The sequence below is a fragment of the Desmodus rotundus genome, chromosome 3 (genome assembly GCF_022682495.2).
Source record: "Desmodus rotundus isolate HL8 chromosome 3, HLdesRot8A.1, whole genome shotgun sequence".
Classification (NCBI taxonomy): Eukaryota; Metazoa; Chordata; class Mammalia; order Chiroptera; family Phyllostomidae; genus Desmodus; species Desmodus rotundus.
The window spans coordinates 40,029,620-40,045,353 of NC_071389.1; the positions used below are offsets into that span (position 1 = coordinate 40,029,620).

Genomic DNA, 15,734 nt, shown 5'->3' on the forward strand with positions numbered 1-15,734 from the left:
ATTTGCAATCAATTCCAGTTTGTGTCAAAGACAGAGTCAGGGCTATCTTTGTCAAGTTTTATGTGTTTCCTACTTATTACGTAACAGGCTTCTCATGAGAAGAAACCAAGCTTCATGCTTCCCTGCGCCCGCTTGCAATGCTCACGGAACAGATGCTCAGGCACCGTATGCCAAAGTAATGGGACACTTTTGCCACTCAATGTGTATGCTGCTAATCAGTTAGAAAGAGACAAAATTATTTACCACTTTATTTTCAAAACTTTATGTAGAATCTTCAGAATGTTTCCCTTTAATTTTTACAAGATAAATCCCAAAGTTTAAAATCAGATATTTTATAATATGTCATAGTTAAGTATAGGGAGGAGAGTTCAATCATTTTGAGAAAAAGCTTTCATAATTGTATGAACATTAATATTCACAATATTCCTTAATACAGATATAGACAACATGGCATCCTATTTAAATGTACAAAATAGCTTAAATCATATTTTGTTACAGAACATTCAAAATTCAAACTAATAAAAGAAATGTACATTGATAACATTTGGGGAAACCAGCAACAAGTTTATCAATAATCACAGTAAACTTATATAAAATATACAATTTACATGTCAATTCATAAATTTAAAGATATATGCAAGTAATCTACTTAAATCATGCTAGAATCTCAATATTATTTTGTAATTAATAGGTTGAAACAAATATTCTGCTGTACCCCATGAAACTGGAGTACAAACTATGAAATCATATTTAACATCCTTCTTAATTCCTAAGAGACTACTTTAGGAAACCTCAAAGATAGCAAATCAGGCATTTTCCCCTGAAATTACAGTCCTTATGAATGTATTCATAAATACATTCAAAGGAAGAAAATAAAAACAAGAAGATACCATGAGTTAATTAATTGGGGCTGGGAAGAAGTATACTTCTCTGCCTTGTTCCAGAAAGGATCTAAGGTGACTTAAAAGATTAGAAAAATATCAGAAAGCACAAATTACAGTTTAAATGAGAGGGGGGTGCGAGGGGAGGGAGAGAGAGAGGGGCAGGGGGAGAGGGCGGTGGGAGAGAGAGAATGGTTTGGGGAAACAGCATACATAAAACCATTTAAGAAAAGGTTTGTCTTTTCTTAAATTCCTAAGAAAAGGAATTAAGTATGTTACATTATTCTTCACAGTGACTTTCTGGAAATACTGCAAAACCTGTATTAATTTGTAAGAAAATTATTAAACTACTGGTAGACTGGAGATGCAGATCAAATTTGTTAAATTTGTACAACATTAACCCTAATGGAAGGGACAAAAACGTATGTGCTTTTTCTTCTTTGTGCTTGAGTGCAGTAAGTGTTCCTCACTGCCCTAGTGTGACTCTACAGTGAGTCTCTAGCCATTGGTAGAAGAAAGTGTCAATAAAAAATAAAAAAACAAAATTTGAGTATCCTGACTGATTCCTACCGAGAAATCCATCAACTGGACACCTGCCGATGACCTGAGGACAGGGAGCTACATTTCAGGTATTCAGGTATCATTGGGCTCTTATGTAGGTGCAGGGCACAGCAGCAATCCCTGGGCATCCTGACTCTCAAGCAGTTCCTTCAGGTCCTACAGCTCACCTTGTTAGGAGCCAGCAAGATACACAGGAAGCAGCTCAGGTTGGCACATTGAAGCCAGTCTCTCCTGCTGCCCAGAGAGCTACAGAGGTTCTGATCCCACTTACAGTCTGCACATCACAGACCTCACCCCACTCCTGTGGGAAGGAAAATTACAGAGAAAAGGCTGGGGCAGCATTGTTCAGTTTCTGGGAAATAGGAATAGGTGTGTTCATCTCTTTTCTTCAGGTCCTACTTTCAACAAATGACAGGACGAATGACCCCATGCGTACAAAGTAAGAAGTAGAGAGTGGGGATGAAGAAAGTGCCTGAGGGAAATGAAGGGAGAAAAAATGGCAGGATATGTGGGTGAGTTTTGAAACTACAGACTAAGGATCAGAACAAAAATGTCTCCCTGAAAATTAAAACTAGCCGCTGCCGCCTATCTTTTTTAGGGTGAATGGTCCTGGCAACACTCCTGAGTTTAAGAACTATGCTCACGTCTAAAGATCGAAAGCTGAGGGAACTCTCATGTTTTCGGCTGGGGTGGCTGAGCTACACTATGGTTTATGAGGTGGGTTTTGCAGAGGAAGAACAGCGACTGACATTTTTTCTAAGGACAACCTTCAGGGCCAACTCATCTAATTAGGCACCATGCCTCAGGCCCATGAAAATGTTTTAATTTCCTTGAAATTCAGGAAAAAAAAAACCCTTTTAGATTGAAGGATATATTTATAGATAATATTATATTCACCTTATACAAGTGCAATGATAATGTATTCATTTTTAATGGAAGAAGAGGTCCACGAGGACAAGTGTCTAGTGCCCTGAACGTCATAATGCAGCTGTGAACACAGGGCCGAGGGCCAAGCCAGAACAATGCAGAGGAAAGCACAGCCTGAGTCTGCTGGCCCCGCTCCATGATTTTTCCTTGTTTGAATGCTACCTTGGGGTCAGATGTCCCCATCTCCAACACTGCAAACACCATTAGAGGTCGGTTTCCCTTTGAGACCCTGCCTCCTGCACTTCCTGCACCACACTGCCATCCCATTTTAGACTTCCTCGGTGTTTCCCCTAGGACCTGCCTGCTTCAACTACCCTCAATAGGCCAGGGTTGGCAGTGACAGACATGTGGGTGCCTGCAGTTGCAAACTAGTTTAATATGCTGAGAGAAAAAAAAGAAGCAGAGAGAATGAACAAGGAGGGGAGCAGATATCACAGCTTTTAATGTCCTACACTTACATGGGGGAAGCATTTATACTAAAATGCCAGCCCTGGTTTTCTAGATAGCAGGACTGAGATATTTTTATGCTTCTGTTTTTTAAAAAAATTTTATTTAAAAAATTGTGCTTTTAAAGCTTTAAACTGAGGACTGCCATCTTTGAGCTCCTCAGAGTATGGCTTAGTAAATATAGTTAATCACTGGCATGCAGGGGACTCAGGGTTAAGAACAGAGCTTCTAACAATTTCCATTATTTTCCATCACTCCAATTTATCAATTTCGTAGGGAAATTTCAATCACAAAAGTTAGTTAATAACATTTTCTAGGATCTGTTCCCGATGTATAATGAGGAAAATATGTCAAAAGGAAGAGTACAAAGAAATGAAGTACCTTTAAAGGTACCATTTACCTCTAGGTTTTTTTCTACTTAAACCTAAAGGTTTTAGGTTTTACCTTCAAAGGTAAATGGTTTTACCTTACACAAAATTTATCCTACTGAATTACAGATGAAGAGCCTGAGGTCCAGACAGGTCATGCGGTTTTTCATCACTGTCACACAGCAAAGCTGGTAACAGAACTGGGTTAGAACCCTCAGGTTTCCTGATTTTTGGTCTAGAGCTCTTATACCCCTGGTCCCACAAGTCATTGCTTTATAAGTTATGTTACATTTTTTATCCTAAATTCATATAGAGAAATGGAAAATATTACCTGTTTTCTTTAAAAACATTTGCTAATTTGGGAACTGTACAATCTCAAAATACAAAGTTCCAGGTGAGTGGTCCAACAATTAGAATGAAGTGCAAGAATTCAGACCTAGAAGGATGCTAGAAAGATAACTGAGACCCCAGAGACACAAGATTTAGCTCCAAAGAAGGTAAGCTTATTCCCCAAAGTCACAAGGTTGAGTCCAGACCCAGGTCATTTAAAACTAGCTCACTGCGCCTTCCAAACTGCCATATTCTTCCTTGGCTATTGATTAACCAAAAAAGGTAAAAATACAGAATAATACCCAGATTAGATGTAATAAACCTGTTATTAATAAGAACGCTTGGAGAATGGGTATAAATTAATTCAATGGTTAACAAACTACAATCTATTAGGATAAATCAGGCAGCATAATTGTTTTATTTGACAACTGTAATAAAACACAAATTTGAGTTTTGTTGTTTGAAAATGGTAAACTATCTTTCAGTGTCTCAGGCTCATGCATCTGAAGAGAAATTCTAATTATTTACAATTCTGTAGAGCAGGGGTTGGAGGATAATGGCCAGCAATGTGTTTTGTGAGGCTTATGAGTTAAGAATGATTTTACGTTTTTAAAGGGTTGTAAAAAAAATATGAAACACGTCTGACAGACACAGTGTGTGTCCTGCAAAGCTGAAATTACCGACTGACTGCCCCTTTACCCAAAGTTTGCTGACTGCTGTTCTAGATTTAGAAAGTGCATGAAACTGGGCTGCATATGTAGTATGCTGTGGAAGGCTTTTTTGTTTTTAAAATTAAATCCCGATTTATTCAAGCTTTACTGCAATTTGCCTCTTTCTACTGATAGCAGGTAGTAGGGAAAAACCTAGTTTGAGGGTGCTGATGATCTGTGTTGCAGTTAAGTGAGGTTCCATCACATGCACACTAATATGAAGGGGATAGAGCTGAGACTAATTATTTTATGCATCTGAAATCCATACAAAATGTTCCAGACAGCTGAGAAAATTGCATATCCTGTAGTACTGCTGCTCGAAAATAAAACGGAAGCAAGTACCTATGATTAAAATACAGGCAATTTGATTCTCTTACGTGGGTCTCTTCTGTTTTTAGGTTTTTTTCCTTATGCTTCCACTGGCCTCACACAGCATGTCGTCAGATTTACTAAATCGGTAGTTTTCAGCCATGTTCATTACCGCAGTGACCACCCATCCATTTCTCATTTGCAGCAATAAACACATCTCACCAAAACACATGGAAGGGATGGAAGTGCTCCTATTGAGCTGTGAGATAGAAAGAACGGAATGACTAGTTGGGGGAGAAATAAAAATCAGAGACAGATCTCGCTCATCAAGACTGGGGCGCTGTGGCAGTCCAGCGCCCACATACCCTGGTAAACACCACGTGCAAACAAGCCCCTTCCTCTTTTTTGTCACATGGTTTGTGTGGCAAAGTTCAGATTTTGTGAATAAGAGAAAAACATCAAAGCTGTGCTACCACTAACTGAAGTACAATAAATTCAAGGTTATACCCGACAGTAGGATCTCCTGTGTCAAGACTAAAATGTCATACTTTAAAATCATTACAGCAACAATTCCTTTGAATCCACAGCACAGTTCTCTTCGGCTACTCCATTCCCCTGCTTGCTTTTATAACTGGAAAGAAATAAGTTTTCTATTTGAGTCAAGAATTCTTCAGCAATGAAGCGATTTGTCACTTTGCTTAGAGTTTTCCTCAGACACTCCAAAAGCTACATGAAAAGAAAAGTTTTATATTGAACACATGAAAAGTACAAGAAGGTGGCTTCTATTATATCCTTATTTAATGATAAATCTCACATTTTTCTAGTGCTCAAATGAGAAACATTCTCCTTAAATATGGCTGAAGATAAGCTTGTGTGCAGTAATTGTACAGCTGCAGTATAGGAAGCCACTGCTGAATGCTTAGATTAGTCCCTTTACGATTTATATAAGGAAACAAATCTGAGATTGCATACGCATGTGATGCTTCCTACTTGGGACATATTTGTGACTCTGCTCCTTTTTTTTGAGTAGTTACATTTACAAAGCAAAAAATTTTGTAGGAAAAAAAAAATCTATGTACATATAAACACAGGACTCTACCATTTCAAAATTAGGACGCCAGAGTCTATTTATCTCCTGGGAAACGTGCATATTAATCTTCCAACCAAATAAAGATAAAGTGGCTATAATAGAAGGGGTAAAAATATTAAAAAGAAACTCAGTATTTTTATACTTTCTCTTTCCAAACTGCTACAAAGAGAGAGAGAGAGAAATGGTGGCAGCCTAGTGGTCTTAACTCAATACACTCATAAACAAAACCAGAACTGAAATAAAAGAATTGAGGAGTCTTATTTCCTACCAGAAAGTAAGATGATCATTTAAATTTGTTAGACTTAAAATACCATCTTAAAAATGATCAATTGTTAAAGCTAAATAGAAACATGGCGCTTCTGAGTTTAATAAAATGAGAAAAATGTTATCCATTGTGTACAATAATAATCTGCTAAGAAATTTATCAGCCAATACTGACAAATTTATTCTAAAATAGTATTATTTCTATAAGCAAGCGTAGGCAACAAAACAGATTACTAATTATCTCTTGGAAATTAATTTTAAAAAGAAAAAAAGCAATAAAGGAAATAAACAGAAAATGTATCCACAAAGCATTAGGCATCATGGGAAAACATATCGAGATGAATAGCTTTAGAATCTGTGAACAAAGGAACCAATTAAAATGAAGGCAGCTTACTTTCTGCAAACAAGTCAGGTCAGAATCCCGGCGAAAGATTTTATCCATAGGGACACTGCTGTTGGAGGGAACAGGAAAACAAAGTGATGAAACAAATACTATAAACTAATCAGTTCTGCAATAAACTACCCCGATGCCATACATCACAATTTTATATTTAACTTGGGTTTTCTCTAAAACATAATTTAATGAGAAGCACTGCAGATGTGCAACCATCTCAAACCACAGCACATACCTACGGGAGAGCCTGTATTTTTCTATTATCCATCTTGTCTTTTCAAACACTAATCCCCACTGAGGCTCTTCCAACATCTGTTGTACTTCAAATTTGTAAGGTAAACCTAGAAAAGCATAGAGAAACATACTGTTATCAACTATTTCTTAAATCTCTAATCTTCTTTTAATTACTTACAATTCCCTTCACTCTTTTCATAACCACTACTGGGCAGACCAGCTGAAGAGTAGTTTAACATGGTGGGCGTTAATTAAATATTTATTGCCTGACTCAACTTGGTCCACCGAGCATATTAATGCCAAGCAATTAATAATAACAATAATAAAGTGAAAGTGTCATTTGTGTGACAATTCTATGCAAGAAGCTGTGGGAGGTAAAATGATCACATAATTTACTATCCAAACTAAGAGACTTTTTGAGTAAAAGGGGACACTGTTAATAATTGAGCCAGAAAACAGGCTTAAACTGAGACTGATCCAATCAAAGCAAGACTTATTCCATTCTAGCAATTTTTTAAAACATGGGTTATTAAGGTTTACAACAATGTTATAAGGTAGGTAGCATTATCCCTATTTAACAGATAAGAAAACTGAGAACAGTCATATGTGGCTCGTAGCTACCGTATTGAACAGCATGAGAGTTCATGCCCATAATCTAGCAGATTGAGATTAAGAAATTATATTTAAATTGGGAACAAGTGAACTGTAGTTCCTTCTTTTGTAACTTTTCTGTAAAATTATACTTGCTAAAGAATGATGCATAGATGTGCTATGGGCATTCTGAACTAAAGTTAATGTCAGTAGTATTCGCTCAACAAAACTCTACAGAGTGCAGGTCCTTTCCTAGGTGGAAGGCAATCGATTAAGTGCTTCTAGAGATACACTGACAAAGAAGACGGTCCCTGCTCTTTGGGGAGGCACAGTTGAGACATGCCAAACTGATAAATGCCATTTACCAAGACAAATTACCAGGACAAAGTGGCCACGAAGACAGGTAGTAAGTGCAGCAGATACACAAAGAACAGAGCAACTAATAGTAAATGACACGGAGGTAGTGTTGGAAAACCTTTATCAAAGAGAGGGCACCTGAGTGACATCATTAAGAAGAAAGAGAAATTAATTTAATGAAGGTTCACTTGGCACCTACTTTATGCCAGGCTTGTGCTAGAATCTGGGATAGAAAAATGAGTATAGTGTAATCCTATCTGTCGTCAAGGAGCTCCCGAGCTAATGGGGAAGAGTACAATGTGCAGTGAGTAACTATCCAGAGAGGACAGTAAACTAGAGCAGTGGTAGAAAGGCTAAAGAGAGAACAAACATCCTGGAGATGACAACTGTTTCTTCCCATCACTTCCCTTCCATCCACTCTTCCGTTCCTAGGCTGCTACATGAATTCTGGTCAGAGCTGACTGGACCACAAACAGACACAAATCCCAAAGGAGCCAAGTTATATGTTGGGCTAAACCAACAAAATTCTTCATGGAACAGAATGGAAGCAAAGAGATAAAAAACAGGCCTTGTGAAGCCTAAACTAAGAGGCCATGGAGAGCTGGTAGCTGGGTGGTCTTTCTTTTTCTTTTTTCATTTGTATGCCCTCTCAGAGAAAGCTAGCCTGCATTTATGTTGCTTACTGCAGTGTCTTCAGTCCTCACACACACACTGCTTGGCCACAACCCCTCTCCACGCTCTCATCACTTTGTCCAGTGGCCATGATGACACAGCAGGGACTTGAACCTTGAAGGATATCATAAAAGGGAATGGGGAAGGGGGTCGGGGGCCTGTACTGCGTGGCATGCAAATAGTGATCCCCCAGTCGAAGAACAAACTCTTCCATAGAATAGTTTTGTCAAGTTATAAATTCTTTGATTTGTAAGATTCCAAGCCATGATGACCGAAATGGGGTGAAGTTTTTGTTGGAAACTTACGATAAGAGCCATCTGGGCTAATTTCATCACTTATAACCAGGCAGGTAATCTGGGAATAAGGTAAAGGATTGTTTCGATTATAGGGACTAATAATCATTCCAATGAACTTTGCACCACCTCTGGAGAAGTAACTCTACAATGAAAAGTATAGTATAATTAGTTTCAACAACATAAATTTAAAAGTCAATGTTTATCCATACCAACATTTTAAACATCTAATGGGGAAAGAAGGAACATAAAGGTGTGTTAAAGCTTCACATCCAAACAGCAACTAAATGAAATGTCTTATATATTCATTCCACGTTCTAAATTTTTCAGGCCAAGTGTGTTCAAACTTTAAAAAAAAATCTGTATTTGCTATGAATATATTTACTAATTATATTTACAATCCATCAACTATAATCTTCCCCAATATGTTAATAATTTACAAACAGCTGCCTACAGTAGAAACAGTCACATATCAAACATAAAATTGCAGAGTAAAACAAAACTGTATTTCTCACGGATACAAAATATACCTTATATTTCTGATTATTTCAGTTATTCCCAGTCCTTGTCCTAATTGTTCCCATCAATTTTTAAAGGCTTTGGGAACAATTATCACTGTTACTTTGATGGCTTGTCTGTATTAAACAGGAAGCTGATTTCCAAATTTTTAAATTAACATGTATTACTCTTGTAATCAGAAAAAATGCCAAGTTAATCAAAACTCCAGATGTAAAGATTATCAGAAATACAACACATTGATAGAAATGTTCAAAGTACTTTTATGCAATAGAAAGTAATGAGGGGGAGAGAACATGCAAGCATTTACAGAATACATACGTGTGAGACCTAGAAACACACCTGGTATTTGGCTTGAGTATCAATATCTCGTAGGGAAGGATTAGGATCAAAGGCAGGATGAGAATGATACCATCCAATGACACTGTAGCCTCTTACAGCCAAGGTTTCCGAGGCCTGTGTTTGGGAGACAGGGTCCATCTCACACTGCAGCCCTGTACTCAGACTGTTACACGGTTCTGCGGCACAGACCTATAAAGGGTTGATCCTTGTATGATTACACTGAAATTCTGTTAATTCTATTACTTTAGTGTTTTAGTTCTTTCATATAAACATATAGAAACGTTTTAAGCCAAGCCTTTTATTTGATTATATCACAGGGAGCTTTTAACTTGCAAATGAATTATACTCCAAAAGTGTGTGGATCCACTTTGTACTTAAACAAAGTTGTAGCAATTGTTAATTTTCCAGGTCAGCCCATATAATACCTGTACAAACATACTCTTTCAATGGCCTCCATTACTTATGATAATAATTTCAACAGAATGATGCAAACCAACTTTCAGCTATAAGGTTAGCACATGCTTCCTGGCCTTGTAGGAGTTGCAGCTTTTTACTGGTGAAGGCAATGAGGAACCGAGGCCTGGCAGTGTTCCCCCTTTCTCAGTGGTAAAAGGAAACAGGTGTTCAATATATGGAATGTTAAGTCACTTTTGGGAATATGCAACCTTCCACATTTGTGTGTTCTCATTCATGTCATAGGTGAAACCTATATTTTAATTATACCCACTGATATCTATAAAAACATTTGGTCTGGAAACAGGACAAAATACTTTTAAAACCTTTAAAACTGAGAACTTACTTCAACTATCTTACCAACTTCTGAGTATCTTCCTCCTAACAGACCAATCACTTCTGCCATAGACACATGAGCATGCTGAAAGAAATACAAGATAGACTTAGCCCAAACAAACCACCTGACCAAACAATCAGAATAAAACTCACTTATCAAGTCTGGTAATTATGCTTTTTTAATATAAAGTAGCATGTTAGAGGAACTAGATGCTAGACTCAGGGCACAGTCTTAAGATTTCAGATCTATATTCACTGCTGGCTGAGAAGCTTTGAACCCAACATTCAAACAATGGTGCCACTTCTTCACTTACAAAATAAAGGTACCATTGTTCTCCCTATTCAGGAAAGATATAAAGGTACAAAGTAAAAAAATCACTCTAGAACCTCCTATAGGAAAAGACCATAAAAAACAAACACAACTATGGAGTTTTCAGTAGTTTAGTGCAAACCAGGAAACTCCGAATTATGAGTTGTGTTTCGTTATCTAGAAGGCAGCAGACAAAGGGTACTAGGAAATAAAAGTAGGGTTAATGATGACAAACAGTCTGCAAAAACTCACATTAATTTATTTGCTCTAAAATATGGAAACATGCAATTGTTTGGCTTTTCTCCAAAAGAAAAGACTTATTTTTAGATTCCTTGTAAAAGAGGATAGTTAAGATCCAAAATACAGGGTCTTCCATACTCTCTCTTATGCCTGCAATAAAAATACACAAGAATAGAAATCAGAATAACTAAGTAAACACAATAGATTATCCTTACCAAATCCATTATTAAAAGTGCTTCTGAAGCCACTTTCACCTGAAATGGCTCCTGAAATATAAAAAAACAAAAACACACAAAAAATGGGGGAGCATAAAAATAGAGATTTTGCTTTCCCTAACTGGAACGTCCACCCCTTTCTCTGTTACCTATCATACCTATCTCGCCACCACCCAAAGCTCAGTGAGAATCAATCTTAAAAAAAATACCATTTAAACCCCTAGCCTAGAGCAGTTCCCTCTCCTTTTCCATCTGTACTACTCATCTGACCCCTGATACACCCTGCCCTGCCCAGCACTTCACATAGAAATGCCTTGCACATACTGAAAAAGAAGTATTTTATGTCTGACAGGAGGGCATTATTTACGGTCGTTCAGTGCTGCATAAGTAGTACCTGCTTTTCTTCACTGAAAAAATTACAAGGTATCAGTTGGAAGGGATCGAATGAGCTGAAAAAGAAGAAAACATTTATTTCTAATATAATCTCAACAAGATTAGGAAAATAACATTTATCCACAAATTTGAAAATGTGTATCAAAAATCTAAACCTGCTGAGACAGAAAAATATTAAATGAGGAGAATTTCTTAAAACAGTCAATACAGCCGTCGGAAAGCAGCACTGCCCTTTTGGACTTGATTTTTTAAAAATGGGGGAGGAGTGGAAAGACAGAACCTTGAGGAGAAAGCAATTCTGTTGTCTTAATTTCCTTTAATACCCAAAGAGGAGAACATTAAAATGGTCAGATATGTGTCCTACACTGAAAGCAGATTTCAGAAAGTTCAATGAAGATGCAACTGATTCTCTGACATAAGACCTGAAAGAAATGTCAAGAAAGATGGAAGTTTCTTGAAAATATTTCTGTCAGTACAATAATATGGTCAGCATTGAGTAGGGACTCAATAAATATTTGTTGAATGAAGAAATGACAAACGGTTCTGCTAAAGAAATTAATCTATACAGAAAGTTCTATAATAAAGTCATATTTTAAAATGAAAAAAACAAAAATAAAAGATGGGAATAGGGCCACCTAAGCAAGTCTAGATACCAAAGCACATGTAAATACATCTACAAGAAATGTTAGAAAAGCTATGACCAGTAAAGAATGGAGGTTTGAGGGATATAGTAAGAATAAAAAGCTTTTTAAGGCTATGTTCAGAGAAAACAAACAAACAAGGATTATACTTATGTTAACACAACTGAAAAAGAGCAGAACAATTTAGTTCCTGTTCTACCTGGGACTGATAGCTCCGGAAGAACACACACCTTATTTGTTGACTACTACATTCCAAAGGCCTAGAACAGTGCCTGACATATTGTAGGCATTCAAAAAAACATTTGTTGACTAAAGAAGATTATTCAAATTAGAAAGTGCTTTACCAACACGAATAAAAAGAAACTAAAGGCCAGGAGAGACGAGCGAATAGTAAGAGAGCACACGCACCCCAGAGCACTGACGAACCGTGACGTGAACCCACTGCCGATGCCGAGCTGCCCGATGGGAAGATTACTGGAGGCCCTGGCACAGGCAACTATGGGGCTTGTTTCAACACACAACGTAAGCAGATTTTAGAAACAGAGGAATCAGATGTTGCATATTAGAAAAATTCTAATTAAGATTTTAAAATAGCTGATTAATAAGCCTTTAGCAAATGAAGAGGTGACTACTCAGAATAATAATGGGTTCATATAAGTATATGAAAATGAAAATATAAGTCATAAGTAGACCTAAATTTCATCTTTGATAGGAAGGACATGCTAAACTAGTAGACTCACAAAGATTCGAATACATTTTATCTAAATGAAAGCAAGATATCTGCTTACATTGTAATAGTGCTCAGCTGACTGAATAATAATGTCTGAGGTTTACATTTATCTCAGCGAAACATTTTAATTAGTGTTCACTGGTGGAGAAAGCGAACTTACTGACATGTTGATTGATGATTCAAAGCTATGGAAGATATTATGTAAGAAAAGTGGATCTGGACTCAAAAAGATCCTGACAAACTGAAACGATAACTTGAAAAATCACAATAAATGTAAGACTCACATTTAGATGGAGAAAATCCAATGTCTTGATACTAGATGAGGAGTCCTAGCGTATGGATGAATATATTTTTTACATAGTTTATCTCATTTAATTTATTACCACAACTCTAACTTGTAATTTTTATTTTAAGGAGGCACAGTATTGTACTGTAGTGTAATGGTTAGGAGTATGAATGCTTAAGCCTTAATGGCTGGGTTTAAATCACAGCCCCACCACTCACAAGTCACTCAAACTCTCCATGCCTCTGTTTCCTCAGCTATACAATGGGAATGATACTACTAACTGCTGCATAGAGTTGGTATGAGGATTGAATGAGTCAATAATGTGAAGTGCTGAAACCACAGCTAACAGTGTTAGCTGTCATAGTTATTTTATAAATGGGGACCTACGGCTTATATAGGCTTTAAGTAACTCACCCGTGGATATAACTGACAAGTATTAAGGCTCTTTCCTTTGAAGATAACCTAGCGGCACTCTTGGACTTCTTGTTTTAGGGCACTGACAAAACTACAGTTCATTTAAGGGGGCATCTGTACAAAGTGAGGGGTCTAGAAAATCAAAGCATGGAACTTACTCTGTGTCCCTTAATGTTACAAGTTATAAATTTTGGATTATAAAAGAACAAAAAAACACTTTGCTAACAATCAGCACCACTCCAAGAGAGAACCAAGTCATTTCATGAGGCTACCTGTTCATAATGCCTGAGTTATACTAAATGACCATCTGTCATAAATGAGGCCCTTGTGCAACACAGCTTAGCTCCTATATTCACCGAACCTGAAAAAATTTAAAACTTGTGCTCAAGATATCCCAAATTCATAATCGGTGAAATAAAAAACTTTACCTGTATTCTTAAACTTAATGTAAAGATTATAATGCAAGCTTTTTCAAATATTTTTCCATACATTTTCTAATCATTTGTGATAAGTTAAATGATCACATTTATATTATGTTAATTATACCTTTTTGTTGGTCTTTGCACTTTTGAAGATTTAATAGGTTTGCATTTTTCCTCTTCTCTTCTTCTTGCCAACTCCTCAGCAGAAAGATGCTAAAATATAAAACACCAGTTGATCAAAACTCCATCAACCAAAAACTAATAAGTAGAATTAATAAAAATACTCCTTTAAAACCACATTTAAGGGCGTGTGAGAACAAGACGAAGTTGACAGGTATGTCTCCACCTGCGGACGCCGTCGGTGACTAGGACTTGGTGATAGGCACTCACTCTGCTCGACTCTATGTGTATAACCCCTCTCTGTGTTTTACTTGCGTGTGACTCCTCTATTGGCTTATTGGGGAGGTCTCCCCTAAAATAAACCTAGAATTGTGTAAAGACGCAAATACGCATGAGTAGCTCCTTTTGGGGATGCTCCCTTGCTCATGACACCATCTACCATACGAATGGTTCACAAACAAATTATATATGTAGAATGCATGTGGGTATATGTGTTACACACACATTCACTACCTATTTTCTTTTTAGGACCACAGTGTTTATTTGTGGAAATAATACTTCAATATTTGTATTATGTCTAATGTTTGGAACAATTATCTTAATGGGTGTATCAGAATGTTACTCAACAATGTTTACTGAAATGAACTGGGTATACCAACTTCCTGGCACCCTTGACGATATTCTTGAGCTAGAGAACACAATGCAGAAACAGATAATCAGAGTTCTAAAAATGAGTCAACTAAGAGTCCTGAAAACTCCTAGTTAACTGACCACCAATGCCTTCTACTTTGCTGTTTATTAATGACTTCTGGATAAGACAATTCATATGGAAATGAGAAATATATATGTATTCATGTTCAAAAAGTGTAATCTTTGTGACATTAGGTTATACAAATATATATTGACAAAACAACTTTCATTCATGAGCCATTTAAAAAGGTCAAACTTACCTCAAACGTTTGTCCTTCTAAGTCTTTTGCATCACACCAATTTCCCCATGGGTCTCGGACCCTACGTCTCCTTGTGCGCTATGATGAGATTAAAATAAAGCAAAACGTAATGAGATTAACTCGGAGAAATCACAACACATTAATACACAAAATCAAAATGATAATTTTCTAAAAAACAATATCTCCCTTTAAATAATGTTAATCCCTGATCAGCAGTGCCGGACTAAATTTTATTTCATTAATTTATGTTCAATAACTAGCACTCTGCTCAGAAAAAAATCAGTGATTATTTTCAGTATTCTACTTGGATATCTTTAATTTTCATTTCTTTTCACCATTTAGGAGATAAAACACTCAGACAAAAAACATTTTTAAGACCAGAAAGAACCACCAAGAAGATGACTTCCTATTCATTAACTTGTAGTAGAAAACTTGAAAGATATACAGCAAGAGGTAAACTATCGACAACTAGAAGCAAAATAGTTACATCTCAGCCTTAGAAAGGAAAAGATTGCTTAGTTAGCACAAACAGTAAAAAATTACATAGCTGGATAACAGCATTACTAACATCCAGTTTTGCAAACCTCAGTTCTAAGCCCTTAAATGGACTAGCTGTCAGAGGGCACTGTCTGACTAGCACCATCTCCACCAACTGTATTTGAAAACACCCTTTCTTAAAGCGTAGCTAGTAAGAAGTACAAACAGGCAGTTCCAGAATAGCCATGGGGACGTACAGTACAGCACAGGAAAGGGAGCAGCCGAGGAACTTACACCCATGACACGTGCACATGAACAAAGGTGGGGGGACTGCCTGAGGGAGTGGGGCTGCTGGGTGGAAGGGGGCAAAGGGGAAAAGTCAGGACAACTGTAATAGCACAATCAATAAGATATAATTTTTAAAAAGCTTATCTAGGGAGAAATGGCTTACAGCCCTAACA

General features: G+C 37.0%; 1 protein-coding gene across 4 annotated transcripts in view; it reads right to left on the reverse strand.

Annotated features, from left to right (window-relative positions):
* Nucleotides 1-230: 230 nt before the first annotated feature.
* MYSM1 (Myb like, SWIRM and MPN domains 1) overlaps nucleotides 231-15,734 on the reverse strand; it is a 36,509-nt gene continuing 21,005 nt past the window's right edge. For 2 of the 4 annotated variants that reach the window (XM_071220933.1, XM_024571046.3), the window contains 10 exons: nucleotides 14,797-14,874; nucleotides 13,851-13,939; nucleotides 11,235-11,289; nucleotides 10,841-10,891; nucleotides 10,086-10,160; nucleotides 9,287-9,475; nucleotides 8,441-8,573; nucleotides 6,517-6,622; nucleotides 6,282-6,339; nucleotides 231-5,259 (listed from right to left, as the gene is read on the reverse strand). In XM_071220933.1, the coding sequence (XP_071077034.1) occupies nucleotides 5,092-5,259; nucleotides 6,282-6,339; nucleotides 6,517-6,622; nucleotides 8,441-8,573; nucleotides 9,287-9,475; nucleotides 10,086-10,160; nucleotides 10,841-10,891; nucleotides 11,235-11,289; nucleotides 13,851-13,939; nucleotides 14,797-14,874 (1,002 nt within the window). In that variant the 3' untranslated portion in view covers nucleotides 231-5,091. The remainder of the gene's footprint in view (nucleotides 5,260-6,281; nucleotides 6,340-6,516; nucleotides 6,623-8,440; nucleotides 8,574-9,286; nucleotides 9,476-10,085; nucleotides 10,161-10,840; nucleotides 10,892-11,234; nucleotides 11,290-13,850; nucleotides 13,940-14,796; nucleotides 14,875-15,734) is intronic. The other 2 variants (XM_024571047.3, XM_045204222.2) reach the window with 2 other exon arrangements.